This window comes from Etheostoma cragini, chromosome 1 (assembly GCF_013103735.1).
Source record: "Etheostoma cragini isolate CJK2018 chromosome 1, CSU_Ecrag_1.0, whole genome shotgun sequence".
Classification (NCBI taxonomy): domain Eukaryota; kingdom Metazoa; phylum Chordata; class Actinopteri; order Perciformes; family Percidae; genus Etheostoma; species Etheostoma cragini.
Genome location: NC_048407.1, coordinates 32,746,509 through 32,765,368, shown reverse-complemented (window position 1 = coordinate 32,765,368; position 18,860 = coordinate 32,746,509). Strand labels below are relative to the sequence as shown.

General features: G+C 43.0%; 1 protein-coding gene across 10 annotated transcripts in view; it reads left to right on the top strand.

Moving 5' to 3' along the window:
* Window positions 1-18,860, top strand: part of herc1 (HECT and RLD domain containing E3 ubiquitin protein ligase family member 1) — a 67,345-nt gene that overhangs the window by 25,979 nt on the left and 22,506 nt on the right. For 4 of the 10 annotated variants that reach the window (XM_034897017.1, XM_034897271.1, XM_034897412.1 and 1 more), the window contains exons 26-53: window positions 165-436; window positions 911-1,126; window positions 1,269-1,389; window positions 1,570-1,807; window positions 1,922-2,094; window positions 2,683-2,838; window positions 2,957-3,063; window positions 3,149-3,259; window positions 3,347-3,517; window positions 3,813-4,052; window positions 4,434-4,517; window positions 6,199-6,758; window positions 7,663-8,308; window positions 9,446-9,719; window positions 9,799-10,036; window positions 10,151-10,317; window positions 11,447-11,563; window positions 11,956-12,211; window positions 13,017-13,138; window positions 13,250-13,476; window positions 13,871-14,139; window positions 14,858-14,910; window positions 15,032-15,232; window positions 15,714-15,888; window positions 16,424-16,691; window positions 17,378-17,591; window positions 18,132-18,391; window positions 18,486-18,613. In XM_034897017.1, the coding sequence (XP_034752908.1) occupies window positions 165-436; window positions 911-1,126; window positions 1,269-1,389; window positions 1,570-1,807; window positions 1,922-2,094; window positions 2,683-2,838; window positions 2,957-3,063; window positions 3,149-3,259; window positions 3,347-3,517; window positions 3,813-4,052; window positions 4,434-4,517; window positions 6,199-6,758; window positions 7,663-8,308; window positions 9,446-9,719; window positions 9,799-10,036; window positions 10,151-10,317; window positions 11,447-11,563; window positions 11,956-12,211; window positions 13,017-13,138; window positions 13,250-13,476; window positions 13,871-14,139; window positions 14,858-14,910; window positions 15,032-15,232; window positions 15,714-15,888; window positions 16,424-16,691; window positions 17,378-17,591; window positions 18,132-18,391; window positions 18,486-18,613 (6,064 nt within the window). The remainder of the gene's footprint in view (window positions 1-164; window positions 437-910; window positions 1,127-1,268; window positions 1,390-1,569; window positions 1,808-1,921; window positions 2,095-2,682; window positions 2,839-2,956; window positions 3,064-3,148; window positions 3,260-3,346; window positions 3,518-3,812; window positions 4,053-4,433; window positions 4,518-6,198; window positions 6,759-7,662; window positions 8,309-9,445; window positions 9,720-9,798; window positions 10,037-10,150; window positions 10,318-11,446; window positions 11,564-11,955; window positions 12,212-13,016; window positions 13,139-13,249; window positions 13,477-13,870; window positions 14,140-14,857; window positions 14,911-15,031; window positions 15,233-15,713; window positions 15,889-16,423; window positions 16,692-17,377; window positions 17,592-18,131; window positions 18,392-18,485; window positions 18,614-18,860) is intronic. The other 6 variants (XM_034897774.1, XM_034897508.1, XM_034897680.1 and 3 more) reach the window with 4 other exon arrangements.

The window sequence follows — 18,860 nt, the reverse complement described above, 5'->3', positions numbered from 1 at the left end:
TGAAGAATCAGCATTTGGCCATTTGACAAACTCTTATAGAGTAAAAATGCATTTCACTGCATAGCTCCTAAGTGCTTAAAAGGAACATGGCCCATCCATCAAAAGAGTTATCTTGTCTATATATACATCTGAAAGGCTCCTCTCTCCTCTCCTCCTGTCTTCAGGCTTACCTCAAAGCTCGCCAGACTCCCTGGCTGAGTCCTGGTTCCGGGCCAAACTCAGCCGCCAGCGGACCTACAGCTCAGCACACTCCTATGAAGACTCAGAGTTGGACCTGTGCCGCACACTGGGCATCCATGCTCTCATTGACAACATGGTTAGCTTCATCAGTGGCGACTTGGGCCTGGCTCCAGCCTTCAAGGAGCCGGAAGAAAGTATGTCCACCAGCCCACAGGCAACTATCCTGGCCATGGAACAGCAGCAGAGCAGAGGAGAGGTGAGGGGCACTCCCAGGACTTTTTTTGGGGTATCTTTTATTGGTTTAATGCCCCATGAAATTAAAACGCTAATTTATTTTGACTACAGACACAGTGGTTATTGTACTTTTTTATAACTCTTTTGTCATGAAACTCTTTGTGTTGTGGTGATGCTCGTGTGTTTAAAGGGGTTTCATAAGGGATTGAAATGCTTCAGCTGAGGTTGAGAATATTCTATGACCCTTTGTCCAGTAACATCCTTTCAAAACAGCACTGCTAAAAGGATAAGGCTGGTGATATTCTATATTTTCCTTATTGTCAACGAAGCCTATGAAAACACCACAACTAACAATGCTTTAGTACGTTTCTCAATAATTTTTGACTTCCCTATCCTGTCTGTGGCTCTCCATTAAGGAGACGAAAACAGTCCAAGAGTTGCACTTGTGACCCTGTTAGAGGATCCACTTGACTACTAGGATGTGTTTTATCTCCAGCTGCGGTTGGAGGCCCTCCACCAGATTGTGGTGTTGATCTCTGGAATGGAGGAGAAGGGCAGTCAGCCGGGGAATGCAGATCGATCCAGCAGTGCCTTCCAGTCCTCCTCTCTGCTCACCTCCGTCAGGTTGCAGTTCCTGGCAGGATGTTTTGGCCTCGGCACCGTGGGCACTGGAGGGCTGAAGAGAGAGAGCGTGCAGCTACATCACTATCAGGTACGAGATTATTACAGTCCATGGTATTATTCAGTTTGCAGAAGTCCCACTGATTGTGTTTGATTCATAAGTGAGTAGTTACCATATTGTCTGTGCTTTTTTAATCTCTATCTTAACATACCAGTGCATCCTTCTTTTGCAGGATGGTGTCAGAGCAGCTAAGAGGAGCCTCCAGATGGAAATCCAGACAGCCGTTCATAAGATCTACCAGCAACTGTCTGTCACACTGGAGAGGGCACTGCAGGCAAACAAGCACCACATAGGTAATAAAGGCTACTGCTGTGCATCCCCAGCAGTGAAACCTCAGTGACTTATCAAAACAACTTACTTAAGCTTGCTTTAGTCTCCTTAAAACACTGCAGTACTTGGGACCTGATCTGGTCTTGGATTTAGAGTTTCACCTGATACTTTTATCTCTTGCTCTTGTCTTTTTTCCATCCTAGAAGCCCAGCAGCGCCTCCTGCTGGTGACTGTGTTTGCTCTGAGTGTTCGCTACCAGCCAGTGGACGTGTCCCTGGCCATCTCCAGTGGCCTGCTCAACGTGCTGTCCCAGCTCTGCGGGACAGAGACGATGCTGGGGCAGCCGCTCCAGCTCCTGCAAAAACCCGGAGTGTCTCAGCTCAGCACCGCCCTTAAGGTGGCCTCCACACGCCTGCTGCAAATACTGGCCATCAGCACTGGGTAAGAGATTAAGGAGGTTTAAAACTGGAGAAATGGAGTCGCTGTGACATCATCTTTTTGTACACTTGAAGTAAAGATCAAATTAACAGCGTAAGTCCTTCCTTTCATTTGCAGCACGTATGCAGACAAGTTAAATCCCAAAGTTGTCCAGTCGCTGTTGGACCTGCTCTGCAGTCAGTTGAAGAACCTGCTGTCTCAGGCAGGAGTTACTCTTCTATCTTCTGGAAAAGACCAGGAAGACAGCAAACAGGAGGACAGCACAGACTCTGAAAAGAAAGACTTCAGAGGTGAGTAAGAAAGTTGTTCTCACTACTCTTTCCAGTCCATTTTGGTGCCCTAAGGAGGCAGCTGTGTTGTCCCTTGTGTGTGATAATACATCAAACATCCTTTATATGTGCCCATTGTTACATTCATGTGTGCAGTTTCATTTTCTGTCAACAGAGGCTATGATCAAACACATTTGTTGACAACCGTTTTTCCATAACAACCAAATGATACTTATAAATTAACCTTGTTAGGAAGAATTATAACGAAAAAAAAAAAAAAAAGAATAATCATTTGAAAATGTATAATTAAGAAACGAGCCAGTTTTGTCACATAATCTTTTACAAACATGGGACCATAGTCACAGTACACACCAAATATAGCAGCTGGTACCTTGACAAAGCAAATAATTTATGTATACATAAGTCATTTAAAATGGATATACAGCCAGCCAATGTTCAGATTGTTAAATACTGATTTAAAACTTGTTTTTATACCAAAAAAATATATATTTTTATATGTAGTTAATATGTGCTGAACCTGCTGTAAAAGTGAACCAAGGTTTGTATTTAATGAAATTGTATTTGTATTTTTATTGTCTTGTTTTTTAGCGTTGGTGCGTAAGCAGCATACTGCTGAACTTCACCTTGGAGACTTCCTCGTCTTCCTCAGGAGAGTGGTGTCCTCCAAGGCCATCCAGTCCAAGATGGCTTCCCCTAAATGGACTGAGGTGCTGCTTAACATCGCTGCACAGAAATGCTGCTCAGGTACAACCAGCTTATGTAACACACACACACACACACACACACACACACACACACACACACACACATATTTAAAAGTAAAAACATGGTTGAGACATTGACCCCCGGCTCTTAATTTCAGGGGTCCCTCTTGTGGGAAACTTGAGAACTCGGCTCCTAGCTCTTCATGTGTTGGAAGCTGTCCTGCCTGCCTGTGAGGCCAATATGGAGGATGACCAAATGACACAGGTAAGCCCCTAACTGTTTTTTTTGTAGATTCTGATTAATGGACCTTTAGTCAGCCCGTGAGCTGATCTAGTTTGTTCTCTTCTAGGTTGTTAAGCGGCTGTTCTCCCTGTTGTCTGACTGCATGTGGGAAGCTCCCATTGCTCAAGCCAAACACTCAGTCCAGATTAGAGAAAAAGTTCAAGAACTTAAACTACAGGTGAGCAACCAACCAGTCTCCTTCTCTATCCATGTGTCTTGAGAATTAGAATTTGTTTGAGTGACTTTGAGTTTCTTTAACCTGCAGGGAGAGGCGGAGGAGGAGGACGAGAACCTTCCCATTCAGGAAGTGTCCTTTGACCCAGAGAAGGCTCAGTGTTGTGTGGTAGAAAATGGCCAGGGGCTGACCCACGGCAGTGGGGGTAAAGGTTATGGCCTGGCCTCTACTGGTATCTCCTCTGGATGCTATCAGTGGAAGGTACACTGTTGTATTATCAAAGCTTCAAATGTGGTACAAAAATGATAATAACGGCGTTATCTTTGCTGTGGTAGTCCACAGTTTCTTTGAACATTTTGGTAACATTTTAAGAGAACCCGTTATAAAGTCAGCTAAATCGACCCAACAGGGCTCAATTAATTGCAAATTATTATTAAATGATTACAGTTGAGACAGGTCTTTAATTGATGGGAAAGTGCTTTTGCACAAAGTATGAATTATCTCCTTTTTTCATCTCCCTGTTTTGATTCATACCACGTTTTATTCCCTTTTGTAGTTTTACATCGTGAAGGAGAATCGAGGCAATGAGGGTACATGTGTAGGCGTTTCACGGTGGCCCGTGCACGACTTCAACCACCGCACCACGTCGGATATGTGGCTGTACCGAGCATACAGCGGAAACCTGTATCACAACGGGGAGCAAACGCTGACACTCAGCAGCTTCACGCAGGGAGACTTCATCACCTGTGTCATGGACATGGAGGCCAGAACTATCTCTTTTGGCAAGAACGGAGAGGTGAGAGACTCTGGCTCAATATCAGAAACTCCAGCAAACCTATCTACTGTAGTCTTCTGATGACAAGACTGGGGTTATATTCATGTGACACGCAGCAGTTTATCATGTTTGTGTATATATAGGTTTATATTTAAAAGAAACATCTATGAAAAACAATTTAACCTTTCACAAACTTAATCATCGCTAGCGTCTTGTTTGAGCCACTTCTCTATGTCAATCCCTATCACATTATTGATTTATATATCTGATAAACCACTTGACTACAGAGCAATAAAGCCTCTTTACTGGAATACTTAAATACACATGCAAATTAATTCATAAATACAACATATATCAACAAGAAAAGCTGTGTAGCCTAACTTCTAACTTGTGATTCCACAGGAACCAAAGTTAGCCTTCGAAGACGTTGACGCCACAGAGCTTTATCCCTGTGTGATGTTTTACAGCAGTAACCCAGGAGAGAAGGTAAGAGCACATAACTGTCCACCTGTCTGAGAAGCAGGAGGTATTTTACCTTTGCTGGCTTGCTTGTCGTTTGTTTATAGTCAAACAACAGTTGCTTCGGGATGAGATTTTTCTTTTTCCTGCTATTATGTCTTTGTTGCATAAAAATTGTTAAAGCGTTATGCTCATTTAAAGGTTCATAATTGTATTTTGAGGTTGTACCAGAATAGGTTTATATGGTTTAATTTTCAAAAAACACCATACTTTTGGTGTACTGCACATTGCTGCAGATCCTCTTTTCACCCTGTGTGTTTGGGTCTCTGTTTTAGGTACAGACTGAGACATATCGCTTGTTTTAGCTACAGACTGAGACATATCGCTTGTTTTAGCTACAGACTGAGACATATCCCTTGTTTTAGCTACAGACTAAGACATATCGCTTGTTTTAGCTACAGACTGAGACATATCACTTGTTTTAGCTACAGACTGAGACATATCCCTTGTTTTAGCTACAGACTGGGACATATCGCTTGTTTTAGCTACAGACTGAGACATATCCCTTGTTTTAGCTACAGACTAAGACATCTCACTTGTTTTAGCTACAGACTGAGACATATCGCTTGTTTTAGCTACAGACTAAGACATATCGCTTGTTTTAGCTACAGACTGAGACATATCACTTGTTTTAGCTACAGACTGAGACATATCCCTTGTTTTAGCTACAGACTGAGACATATCCCTTGTTTTAGCTACAGACTGAGACATATCCCTTGTTTTAGCTACAGACTGAGACATATCACTTGTTTTAGCTACAGACTGAGACATATCCCTTGTTTTAGCTACAGACTGAGACATATCGCTGGTTTTAGCTACAGAGTGAGACATCTCACTTGTTTTAGCTACAGAGTGAGACATCTCACTAGTTTTAGCTACAGAGTGAGACATATCGCTTGTTTTAGCTACAGAGTGAGACATATCGCTTGTTTTAGCTACAGAGTGAGACATCTCACTTGTTTAAGCTGCAGAGTGAGACATCTCACTTGTTTTAGCTACAGACTGAGACGTATCACTTGTTTTAGCTGCAAAGTGAGACATCTCACTTCTTTACTTTCTTTGTTGGGAGTTGCACATCCGCAGTAGCGAGGTAAGATCACATCAGCTAGATAACTCTTTCTCTAACTTTGGTCAGTACAAGGCAGGATTAGCTGGGAGACCCGGAGACTGAAGGCAGAGGACATTCAGAAACCATATCTCACTAAAAACAGCATAGTGGTTTTCCAAGTTTGTATGTGTGTGGAAGCACCAGAGACCCAAAATAACACCTCAAATCCCAGAATAAGTAATTTTTTCATAATATGGATACTTAAACCTACCTATGATTGGTCGTTGGCCGGAAGATAGAGCGAGATGAAGGGAATGTGTGTGTTCATTGGTTTAAGCATCTGTGTGGTGCCCCATCTTTCCTTTAAACAGCTAAATCATCTAACAAGTTTTGATGCTTGTAATAATTGTGCAGACTGACCTATCAAAAAAAAAAGATTTCTGCTATTTTACTTCTACTCTGTTTTAAAAAGTGTACAACTTATCTTATCTGAATTATTTGGTTTTTATGTTGCCTTTTTGTTTATTTACTGTATGGGGTATCTATGCATTTATTTTAAATATAATTCTTATTTTCTGCTTATTTAAAAAAAAAATCTAGGTTAAGATCTGTGACATGCAAATGAGGGGAACACCTCGAGACCTCTTACCTGGTGACCCAGTCTGCAGCCCCATGGCCACTGTCCTGGCCGAGGCCACCACTCAGCTGATCCGTATCTTACATCGCACTGACCACTGGACCCATCGCATCAACAAGACCATGATCGAGCGGCTTCACAAAATCAAACCATGCTTTAGAGAGTCCGCCAGTGCATCCGGCAGCGGTGGGGGTCAGAGGCTGAAAAAGAGTCGCTCGGTGCAGAGCCGCGAGGAGCACGACGCCCAAAAAGAAAGCCAAGAAACACCCGTGAGGACAGAGGAGGAGAGGGGACGCCATGGACGGCAGCATGGCTTGGGCGAGCTGTCAGAGCACCACCTTAGGACACTCTGTACAGAAGTTTGGCCGGTTCTGGCGGTGATCGGGGGGGCGGATGCAGGCCTACGTGTAGGCGGGCGTTGTGTGCACAAGCAGACCGGGAGGCATGCTACTCTGCTAGGTGTGGTGAAGGAAGGCAGCACCTCAGCCAAGGTGCAGTGGGACGAGGCCGAGATCACCATCAGGTACTGGCGGAAACGTTTTGCTTTGGCTTATTTTTTCTCCCTTTTCTTTGACATATATTTGTTATTTATAGGGCTGCCCTTCTGAGTCGATTAGTAGAGCAATCAAAACTTATGTCCACATTTGTTGTAAACGCAAGATTTAAAGTGGTGCTTTTTGCATGATTTTATGCAGAGAAACTCAGTTTTATAGCTCTGTCCAGTAGTCGACTAAGAATTTCTTTAGTCAAGGACAGCCCTAGCTATTTATTGCTATATGTTATAGATTTTTAGAAATTAGAAATTTCAAACTAGTTAGGAATTTATTTTTACAATTTCCGCCAGATTTTATATGTTACTGCTTTTGGTGAAACATGTTTACTTTGTAACATTTAGGCCTCTGGAACCTGCTTTTACTTCTTGAATATTGTGAAAAACAACCTTTTTGTTGTTATAAGATTATTCTTGGTCCAACAGCAGTGATATGCAGGACTGTTTGTTCTAGGTACGTATGTGACACATGCTGTTGGCTAGACATACAGTTACCAACAGTATGACCACATGGCTGATAAAGTGTATTTTTAAACCCAGTTGATGTTAAAGGTTTCTTCACTGCCTGTAATCACATTCATCTGACATTCTGTGTCCTTTAGCCTTTTAATCATTTCTTCACCTTCTATTTTCCTTTGCATTAATTCACTGTTTCTATGTTGGTGTTATCGACTTGCCCTTTTGCATCATTATTAATCCATTACACTTCTGCATGGTCCAACAATCATCGAGGGGCATGTTTTACTGCCATACCCAGTACCCACACATTCCTTCTCTGTATATGTCTTGCATGCTGTGCTCTTTCTCTCCTGCCCTTTCCCTCACTTTGTGTTTCCTTCCCCTGTCTCTTTTCATTCTCCACTCCCTTCTATTAAAGCTTCCCAACTTTCTGGTCGCCTAGTGACACTCCACTATACAACCTGGAACCCTGCGAGCCGCTGCCCTTTGACGTGGCGTGTTTCCGTGGCCTCACCGCCTCGTTGCTGTTGGACCTCACCTACCTCACCAGCATCCATGAGGAAACCGCCGTTAAGCTCAGCGCACGACGCCACGACAAGAAGCATCGCAACGCAGCCTCGACTGGGCACGAGCCGACCAGTAACGAAGAAAAGGCGGACAATGAGGGGCACAACCGCAATGATCAAAAGGATAACACTGGAGCCTCGCCTGGAGCAGCTCCAAGCACCACTACCTCTGATCTGCGTGTGTCCCACAGTCTGGATGAGATGAAAGCACATGCGGCACCCAACTCAAAGTCCGAGAGTGAGATCTCATCCGTGGTTAGCGGAGGTGTAGGCGGAAATGAGACCCTTTTTACTGCAGCTCCTCATGCTCCTGCTGAGGGGAACAGGAAGAAAGGGCACGAGCACGGCTCCCGCAGTCATGAGCCTTCTCCTTCCTCCATCGCCACTCAGTCGGAAATCCACGCTGTGCAGCTGTCCTACCTCTACCTGGGAGCCATGAAGACCCTCAGCGCCCTGCTTAGCTGTAGCAAGTACGCTGAGCTGCTGCTAATACCAAAGGTACTGCAGCTTGCTTAGTTGACCTATACAAGAGCAGTTTTTTTTTTCAATGAATGACATTCAGCAAAGGGCCGCGGGTCGTATTCGTATCAGGGCCCGCGGTGGCGAGGAGTAAACCTCTATATATGGGCGCCCGCTCTACCAACTGAGCTATCTGGACGCCCATAAAAGAGCAGTTTAATCAATCACATGTTCTTCAGTGGTATCAGAAACTTCTTAAGGCAAATAGTTTAACATTTTGGGAACATCTACGTTTTTGCTTTCTTGCTGAGAGTTAGATGAGAAGATTGATACCACTGGTGTATTTATCTGTTGAATATGAAGTTATTTAACTTAGCATAAAGACTGAAAACAGCTGAAACAGCTAGCCTATTAGAGCCTCTAAAGCACTGTTATTACTTGGCCTGCACAATAGGTCTTATTAAAATTAAGCTCTCGATTCACCCCTTTACCTGCGATTCAACCTTTAAATGACCTTGAAATTTTACGAGCCAACCGCATCTCAAACGCTGCTACTTCAGTGAGTTTTAAACATTGAATGTATAAAATAGGTTCTAAAGCGCTGCGATGCTCTCCCTTCTCTTCATTGAAGCCTCTATGGTTACAGGCTTGTGGTGATGCGCAATGTGCTATAGTTGCCAAAAGAAATCCACGTTTGGTACTGCCAATTAGTTTTGTTTTGTCAGGGTTCATCTGTGCAATACACATTGCACTTTGTGACAAAACAATTGTGTCAGAGAATGGTGGTAAATATTTTTAACTGAATCGTGCAGGCCTAATATTACTTACTTTATTACTCCCTGATATACTTTTATATCTCATGTGTTAGTGTCTTTTGCTGTCAAATTAGTCTCTAAGGAGTCTTGTATATATAACGGACAGATTTGAGGACAGTATTCATCTAATCTAACTCTCGGCAACAAAGTGAATAAGTGCATTTCTGCACTTATTGCAAAAAAGCTCAAAATGTTGAGCTATTTCTTTATTGTTTTTTTTCACCCCCCTTCTCTGTTTTTATATTTTGTTTTTACGTGAACAGAATAATTAAAATATTATGGAGCAGATTTACAGAATCTGTGTGGCTGATGTTAATGAAATCTCGTACCTGATATACCTTTTCTCTCGTCTGACATCCAGGTGTTGCCTGAAGTAGCACCCAGCGGCCACAATGCTGACCTAAATGCCAGCACCAGTGGAAGCACAGCTGCCACCTCGCCAGTATGCCAGGAAGAAGTGGAGATGCGGGCAGCTCTGCAGTTTCTCATGCGCCATATGGTAAAGCGAGCAGTGATGCGCTCGCCCATTAAGCGGGCCTTGGGCCTGGCAGACCTGGAGAGGGCACAGGCCATGATCTACAAACTGGTCGTGAATGGGTTGTTGGAGGAACACAGTGGGGGAAAGGCCAAGCCAGGTGAGAATATGTAGAGATGTTATGTTGTTTATTAGTGCTTGGAGAGTTCTAACTGTAAAAATAATAATCATTTTTTCAGCTTTGTCTGCCTTGTCATTTCCCTCAGGAGTGAGAAGTGAACCAGAAGGTGAGGGGGAAGGTATAGAGGGTGAGCAGTTGGCACAAACCCCAGTCACAACCAGCCCCTCTGCCTCCAGCACCACCTCTTTCATGAGTTCCTCGCTGGAGGACACCACCACTGCTACCACACCTGTCACAGACACCGAGACTGTCCCTGCCTCAGAGTCTCCGGGGGTCATGCCTCTCAGCCTCCTCAGGTCAGAACAGATGGCTGCACATATTGTCAGTCAGCTAGTGTTGATTATTAGCCTCGTTTTTCATGTATGATTAATCTGAGATGATTCTTTTAATGCGTCTCTGTGATGTGACAGGCAAATGTTCTCAAGCTACCCGACTACTACCCTGGTTCCAACCCGTCGAGCTCAGACCCCGCCGGTGTCTTCTCTTCCAACCTCTCCCTCAGATGAGGTCGGCCGCCGGCAGAGTCTCACGTCCCCTGACTCCCAGACCTCCAGACCACAAAACAGAACGGGCACCTGTAAGTATGCCAGACTGCCATGCATGTTAACATGGGTGTTGTGCTGTTGAAAAGCTTGAACTGCTTGTTGCCAATTTCAGCCAACACAAACTGCACATTTTTTTCCTTTTTAACTGTGTTTTTGAGTTAATAAGAACAAATTAAAGACCTATCCTCAATGACAACACAAGGTTTATCAAAGAAAATGATCTTTATATGAACTCTCTGTTCGATCACGGTCTTGATGCAAACTAGGTTTGCATGGTATTGACATGAATATTGCAATATCAGTATCAAATTTTAAAGATTAAACATGTAAAATTACAAAAGTTACTGGAAAACGTATCAAAATAGATTCATAGCAAAGGATACAAGTTTTCTTACAACACAATTTCAACTGACTGTCATATTGGACTGGTACAACATGAATAAATAAATAACAACCCTGTTTGCAGAACTGATACTCCTGATAAAAGTCTAATACCTAACCATAAATAAACATGATGCTCTCTGTTTGGTAAAATTCGTATCCAGCTGGTGATTGTAAAACTGACTTTGGCCTAGTTTCTAATCTGCAGCACAGCAGTGACCTTTTCCCCACACATGACCAGCAGATTGACCGATGGAGTTGTCTGCCTTGACTGAGACAGCAAGTTACAAAACATAAATGTAAAAAATGCAGGTTTCAAACCATTTAGAAAAAACATATTTGAAAATGTTTTACATTTGTTAGACCTCAATGATATGAATGGTTAGTTTTAGTGAGTGACAGTAAATATAGGCATAACTTGTGTTTGTTTACAAGAAAACAACTTTAATAATTAGACGATGGTTTAAATAGTGGGCTTAGTCCTTCGACTGCATTCACACCAAATCAAACATTGTGGGCTTCAGTGTAGGGTTGTGGGGCGACGTGGGAGTGTCACTTAAATTTGTGTGACAGTTGTGTGGCGGCAATGCACCTACTAAAACCAAACTAGCATTTAGCCATGCTGCTAGTATGCCGGGTACTACGAGTGATTGTCTGTCCGCATCAACAGATTCAAAAAGACACAGATACTTACACATTTACAAACACACAGTACGATATACAAACCTATATCTCATGTTTCATAACAATTTAATTAATTGTGTTGGTTATTTGCTACAGCTATGTCAGACCCCAGCAGCAGGCTGTCGACATCCCCCCCACCTCCTGCTATCGCTGTGCCCTTACTGGAGATGGGCTTCTCCCTGCGCCAGATCACCAAAGCTCTGGAAGCAACCGGTCAGTCACAGAGAAAAATGCTCCTCACCATTCCCTCCTTAGCTCAAGTAGTCATCTTTAGAGGTCTTGTTTTGTTTGACCAACATTTCCAACCCAAAGATCTTCAATTTACAAATACATAAAACACATGGTTATCAAAATTGTCTGTTTTGTACCAAGCAAATCCACAATGCAAAAACAACCATGTTGGTATTAGCAGAGGATAACATAATTGTGGCATTGATTTTGATATTAGTACTTTAACCATGACCTAAAAAAGCACAGCAGGTTGTATATCAAAGCTTAGAATGTATGATTTCCCCCCAAACTGTGTGATATGACTCTGAATATTGTGGTATGACTATCATTGTGTGGTTTATTGACGGGTCCGGTGTGTATTCCTGTTATCTCAGGCGCTCGAGGAGAAGCAGACGCTCAGAACATCACGGTGCTGGCCATGTGGATGATCGAGCATCCGGGTACAGAGGACGAGCACGACGAGTCTCACACCAGAGGCAGCGGTGTTGGTGGTGATGGGTCGGATTCGTCCTGTCCGGGTGCAACAGCCTCTGCTGGAGGCAAATCTCTGGACAGGAGTCCGTATCTGTGCTCGCCTGGAGACATCGCCAGTGCAGATACTTCAGAAATGGAGGAGGGCTTCATCGAGAGGTACAGTTGGAAGTGTCAAGTGAAAATGCTTTGTGAGTTAAATAGAGGTTGGATCAACAACATTATGCAACAGACTACAGGAGACGAAAGACGGACAGAAGATACATTTTCTATGTCAGTCATATCTTTATCAATACCTGTGAATCCATTTCCAAAATAATTGTCATTTAATTGCAAGAAAGCTTTTCTATAGAAAATGTATTTCCTAAAACTACATTGTCCGATACCGAGTACAATTCGATACTAGACATAATGAAACCCAGACCTGTGGCAGTATAATCGTTCTGAGTACACTGCATATAATTGGACCTGGTCTGACTCATGTCCTTGGTCCTGGAACTCTGTCCTTCCAAAATTTTAGTACCAGCAAAAAAAATACTGCTATATAAGAAGGGCAAAGTAAAGGCCAATATGTCCAAATTGTTCTTGTGTGTAAAACGGACTCTGTGGGTAGGTTTGAAATTTTAGTTGTATTAGCAACTACACATTACTAATTCAAAACAATGTGACGAACACACCTATTAATATCTGCAGAAGGGAGTAAACTAAGTGAAACTGTACGTTTTTTAAACTGTATGTTCTACTTTGAAATAATGATAAACAGCAGAGTATGATGTTTATCATGTCATTGTCCACCGTTCCATACGTCATTCAGTATTACACTTTATACTGAATAAAATAAAAAATTGTCTGAGGGGACCTCTAGCTCACCCAGTGTGGGCTGAGTCCTTTGCTTTTGAATCTGACCTTGCTGCGTGCGTCTCTCTATATATCAAAAGTCTTTGTGTATTTGTGTACTTTGTAGTCCGGATGGTCTGGAGCAGGACAGTGCTTCAGCCTCCAGCGGGGGTCAACTCAGAGGCCGCTCTGCTGTCGGTAGGAAGCACCGCTTTGACCTGGCTGCGCGCACTCTTTTAGCCCGCGCTGGTAAGAATATTTCACAAAAACATCTTTTACCTTTCTTTGCACTTTGTCTTAGAAAATTGCAGATAAACCTCCCACTTCCTCACTTCACTTTAAACTTCCTCTCCTTCTAAGCTGGACTGTACCGCTCGGTGCAGGCACACCACAGCCAGTCGCGTCGGGAGGTCTCATCCCTCCAACAGCAACAAGATCCGGGAGCCCTGTACGATTTCAACCTGGATGAAGAGCTAGAGATGGACCTGGACGAGGAGACCATGGAGGCCATGTTTGGCCAGGACCTCGCCAGTGACACCGACATTCTGGGAATGTGGATCCCGGAGGTACTGGACTGGCCAACATGGGTGTGTGTGACTTTCTGCTATGTCCAGAGGGCTGCCATCTCCATTCTGCTCGTAGCGTGCTCGTTACTTGCCTTGCATCACTTATCACTCACAGTTATTTCATACTTTATCTGCACGCTAAAAATGGATGGCTTAATGACACAGTAACTTGTAATAGCACACTTCCCCAAAAGCACACTCACTCCACTGATCTAACCGGCATGGAATGAATGACATAATACTTTTTCAATAACAAAATGAGTATTCTCAATGCTGATAATTGGCTGTTGCTTGGAACTCATTAATGCAAAGCTGTTGTTGATTCATATTTTAGCACATTACATTGTATGGAGGATTAACTGCTGTCCTGAACAACTCTGCTCGTGTTCCTCTGTAATTGTACCACACCTCGCAGCACGTATGTGAGACGGACGATCGGGATGAAGTGGTGGTGTGCGAGTTGTGCGAGGCCAACGTTGCCAACTTCAATCAACACATGAAGAAGAGCCACCCGGGCTGCGGCCGCAGCGCCAACCGGCAAGGCTACCGCAGCAACGGCTCCTACGTAGACGGCTGGTTCGGAGGCGAGTGTGGGAGTGGAAACCCCTACTACCTGCTCTGCGGTAGCTGCAGAGAGAAGTACCTGGCCATCAAGAGCAAGGCCAAAGTCCCCATTGTGGAGAGGTACGCACAGAAAGATTTAACGAACAAGGAAGCATATTTGTTTCTGGCCTGTATTTTAGCCTAGTGAATGATTTTGCACCATTATGACTTAGTCCTTATAACTACGCTGCATGTTATGAAGCTACTAAAGCTGAAACATTGTGCTGAAATATCTGCAGAATTTAGATTGATATTGCCCTAAAAAATCCAGCATTTATTACAGCGTTATTGTACTTTTTTTTACTTGTTAACTAGAGATGTTTTGAATTGATTTGGTCAGTATTAGGGGACCACTAAGGTCTTTATAATAGAGTCTTCTAATATAGTATTAGGGGGCCACTAAAGTCTATATTAAAGAGACTTCAGATACAGTATTAGGGGACCACTAAGGTCTATATAAAAGAGACTTCAGATACAGTATTAGGGGACCACTAAGGTCTATATAAAAGAGACTTCAGATACAGTATTAGGGACCACTAAGGTCTATATAAAAGATACTTCAGATACAGTATTAGGGACCACTAAGGTCTATATAAAGAGACTTCAGATACAGTATTAGGGACCACTAAGGTCTATATACAAGCATCCAAAAAGCAGCATGTAGTTGGACCTTTTAAAAAACATGTTTTTGCCACTTGTACCTGTGTGTCATTTTGTTCTAGCTTGTTAAAAGAAGTTAAACTACATATATATACATTTAGATAAATTTTCATATTTTAATTGTGTGATATGTATTCAGGTATAAGGGACAGGCTCCTGACCTCCTTGGAAAACAGGACAGTGTCTATGAAGGTAATTGTAAACATTTCAAACTCGATTTCAAACTTTTATGTGATGCATTTAATTTGTCTTAATTTGTCTTGACATGATGTGATGTGTTTGTAATTGTTTGCGCCTAACTGTCCCGCTACAGAGGACTGGGACATGCTGGACGTTGAGGAAGACGAGAAGCTGACAGGGGAGGAGGAGTTTGAGCTTTTGGCCGGACCGTTGGGTCTTAATGAGCGCAAGATCGTCCCGGAGGCTGTCCAGTTCCCTGACAGCGACCCACTGGGAGCCTCCGTTGCCATGGTGACTGCCTCCAACAGCATGGAGGAGACCCTGCTGCACATAGGTGAGACAGACGAGATCTAGGGCTGCAACTAATGTAATGGAATATATATGTCAGTATATTAATTATAATTTTTTTTACTTATCGATTAGTTATTTGGTCTATAAAATGTCAGAAATGGTGAAAAATGTCCATCAGTGTGTTCCCAAAGCCCAAGATGATGTCCTTAAATGTCTTGATTTGTCTACAACTCAAAGAAATTCAGTTCAATTCAGAAACTGTTACGAAGGAGAGAAGAAACAGATTTAACAATTTTCCACAAGAAATCACTCAAACAGATTGATTGATTATCAAAATTGTTGTTGATTAATTCAATAGATGACAACTATTCAATTAATCTTTGTTGCTCTGAAAGGATCCCATTACCTCTGGAGACAACATAATGTATGCATTGATATTATATAGTCAAGTAAAGTGATCGGTTCAACCCTTGACCCTGTAAGCTTTATAAATAGCGGTAAAGTGAGTGTGTGTTTGTGTTCAGGCTGTCAGACCTCGGTGGATAAGAGTTCATCGGGCAGGGTGACCCTCGGCGAGCAGGCAGCAGCCCTCCAGAACCCCCATGACCGTGTGATGGCGCTTAGGAGGGTGACGGCTGCAGCCCAGGTGCTGCTGGCCCGAACCATGGTGATGAGAGCCCTGTCCCTACTGTCTGTCAGGTAGGCTGCAAACTCCATCTGTGTGGGTCACATGGCCTTAATATAGATCTTCATCTTGTTCTACTCTGTCTACTTTGATTGGCCGACATGAACAATAACAGCTTTGGAAATCAAATGTTCAGAGGGTAAAGCTTTCTGTAATCTTGCAGACTTAAAGATGCCCATTTCTTTAATTAGCAAAACATTGATTGAACGAATACATTAGCTGTCTTGCTTTTTGAACCGTAAATACGCAATTAGAAGGATTTGAAAAATCCCAACCTTTGTGGTAGAGTATCAAAAAAATCTTCGAAATAATGCCCCAAGGTTATCAAAATATGTTGAAACATAATTACTTAAAAAGTGGTCTTCACATAACAAAATGAACATAATCTGATTACTTTTGGGAAAAATGTCTCAGACAAATTAAATTGCTCAGATTACAGTGTAATTCACCAAAATGAATGTGAAAAATTATGTATGTTTGAGCAGCGGTTCTTCATTTATTCTGAAATATTTGCAACCTTTGTCTTTCTCTCCCTTCTCTCCTAAACAGTGGCTCGAGCTGCAGCCTCGCAGCCGGTCTGGAGTCTCTGGGTTTGACCGACATCAGGACTTTGGTCAGGCTGATGTGCCTGGCAGCAGCAGGCCGGGCCGGTCTTTCCACCGGTCCTACATCAGGCTCCGGCCATGCTGAAAGGCCCCGTGGGGCTGCCAAGGCGAGCAAACCTATCTCCTGTCTGGCTTACCTCAGCACAGCAGTGGGCTGCTTGGCCTCCAACAGTCCAAACGCCGCCAAGCTGCTCGTGCAGCTCTGCACTCAGGTACCCAATGTTACTCACCAGCCTTCTGAGTTTATATCATGGCTTTAGTGAGATCTGATGTCTGATTTAACAGATCATAGTCAAACAGTGTGCCTTTTCTGTGTCTCCGACAGGTAGTTGACTCAGATTATTCAAATTTAAAGTATTTTAGGTGGCATTATTTGCCTTCATTTAAATAGAGGACAAAGGAGTGGTGACCGCAACAAAATTAGTATTTTAAAGACAGGAAGCAAACAAAATTGTGCACTAATACAACGATTTCCATTTTTCAGAACATGTAGCCATGCAAGCAATACAAAGCAACAAAATACACCAAAACAACAATAATTATAGCCATTTGATTGACACAGCCATAAGCAATAGAACATACATGAAATACAACAATCTTGATTGGAGATCTTAATACAAATTTTGAAAGATGCAGTTTCTGTTTAGAGTATGTATATATTAGTGTGTCTATATTAGTGTGTATATATTGTTTGTTGGGTTGTTTGTTTTGAATGTGTAAGCACATTGTGAGCAACGATGCTCCAAAGGAAAATTCCTTGTATGTGTCTTCATACCTGGTCAATAAAGCTGATTCTGATTCTGATTCTGATTATAACATTAGAAAAATCAAGGGATGACACAACAAGCAAGAAACAAAAGCTGCAACTCAAAATAATTTAATATTCTGATCCCTCCAGAACCTGATCTCGGCTGCTACCGGCATGAATCTGACCACAGTGGACGATCCCATCCAGAGGAAGTTCCTGCCCAGCTTCCTGCGTGGCGTGGCCGAGGAGAACAAGCTCGTCACCTCTCCCAACTTCGTGGTCACGCAGGCTCTGGTGGCCCTTCTGGCAGATAAAGGCGCCAGACTCAGACCTGCTTATGACAAGGCTGATCTGGAGAAAAGAGGTTTGTAGCTTGGAGGAGCAGGAGATACAGATAAGCTGATGCTCCGTGTAATCCAGTCCGTTGGTCACGGTTTCTGTGGATTTATTCATCTCATTAGTATCAGAATCATTATTATTTTATATTGATAGTTTTTGTAAAAAGTAGCTAGTTATGAGATGTTTTTCTTGCATATTTCCCAAATACTCTTATTTTCAAATATCAGTAATTTAACCTTCTTAACATGACACTGCCTTGATTAATTAAGCCACATTACGTATTTTTATGTTTCAACAATGTATCAAAAAATGATTTACTTTGTGGCATTTGTAAGTATTATCATGTATTTGTGTAATTAATGTAGTAATATAGTTATGTATTAGTAATGTTTGTTAAGTCTTCATTAACACCCATCATGCATGTTCTAGCTTGTTTCTCTCTGTTCATTCAGGTCACATTTTGGTGTTTCTGTGCCTTTTCTGTTTTTCTGTTTGTCACTTTCCTTTTTGTTCCTTCTCTCACTCACCGGGCCACCTTGTCACCTTTCTGTTCCGTGTCGAGCAGGTCTAATTGCGCACTTGTATGCCCATCCTTCCCATAATCCCTCCGCTGTAGGGCCTCTGGAGCTGGCCAATGCTTTGGCGGCCTGTTGCCTGTCCTCCAGGCTCTCCTCGCAGCACCGCCAGTGGGCCGCCCAGCAGCTGGTCCGCACGCTGGCTGCTCACGACCGCGACAACAACCACAGCCGGCCACAGACGTTTGTCGACATGGCGGGGGACCTGCGAAAGTGCTCCTTCATCAAGCTGGAGGCTCACCAGAGCAGGGTGAGTCAACATAGGAGGTGGACTGTTCCCTGGCTGGGTTTAAACCCAAAACGTTGAATAGAAACTGGTATTAAATAAAGTCTGTTTCACCCAGGTCATCACGTGTGGTTGGTGCAGTAAGAAAGGCCTGTTGGCAACGAGTGGGAACGATGGCACTGTCAGGATGTGGAACGTAACCAAGAATCAGTACACCCTCCAGCAGACCTGCATCTTCAATAAGGAGTAAGGCTTTCTGAAACAAATACTACATTCAACCTCAGTATGTTCATTAAAACCGCTTCATTCTCCATTTCATATGAAGAGAAAAGCTGTTCCTTTTTATTTGAGAAAAACTTAGAATTTTAAAATACATCCTTATGGAAGTTCTTTAAGGAAGCGGAGCAGGTTGGGTCACACAGACAGAAGCAAGCACACAGACAGAAGCAAGCACACAGACAGAAGCACTCACACAGACAGAAGCAAGCACACA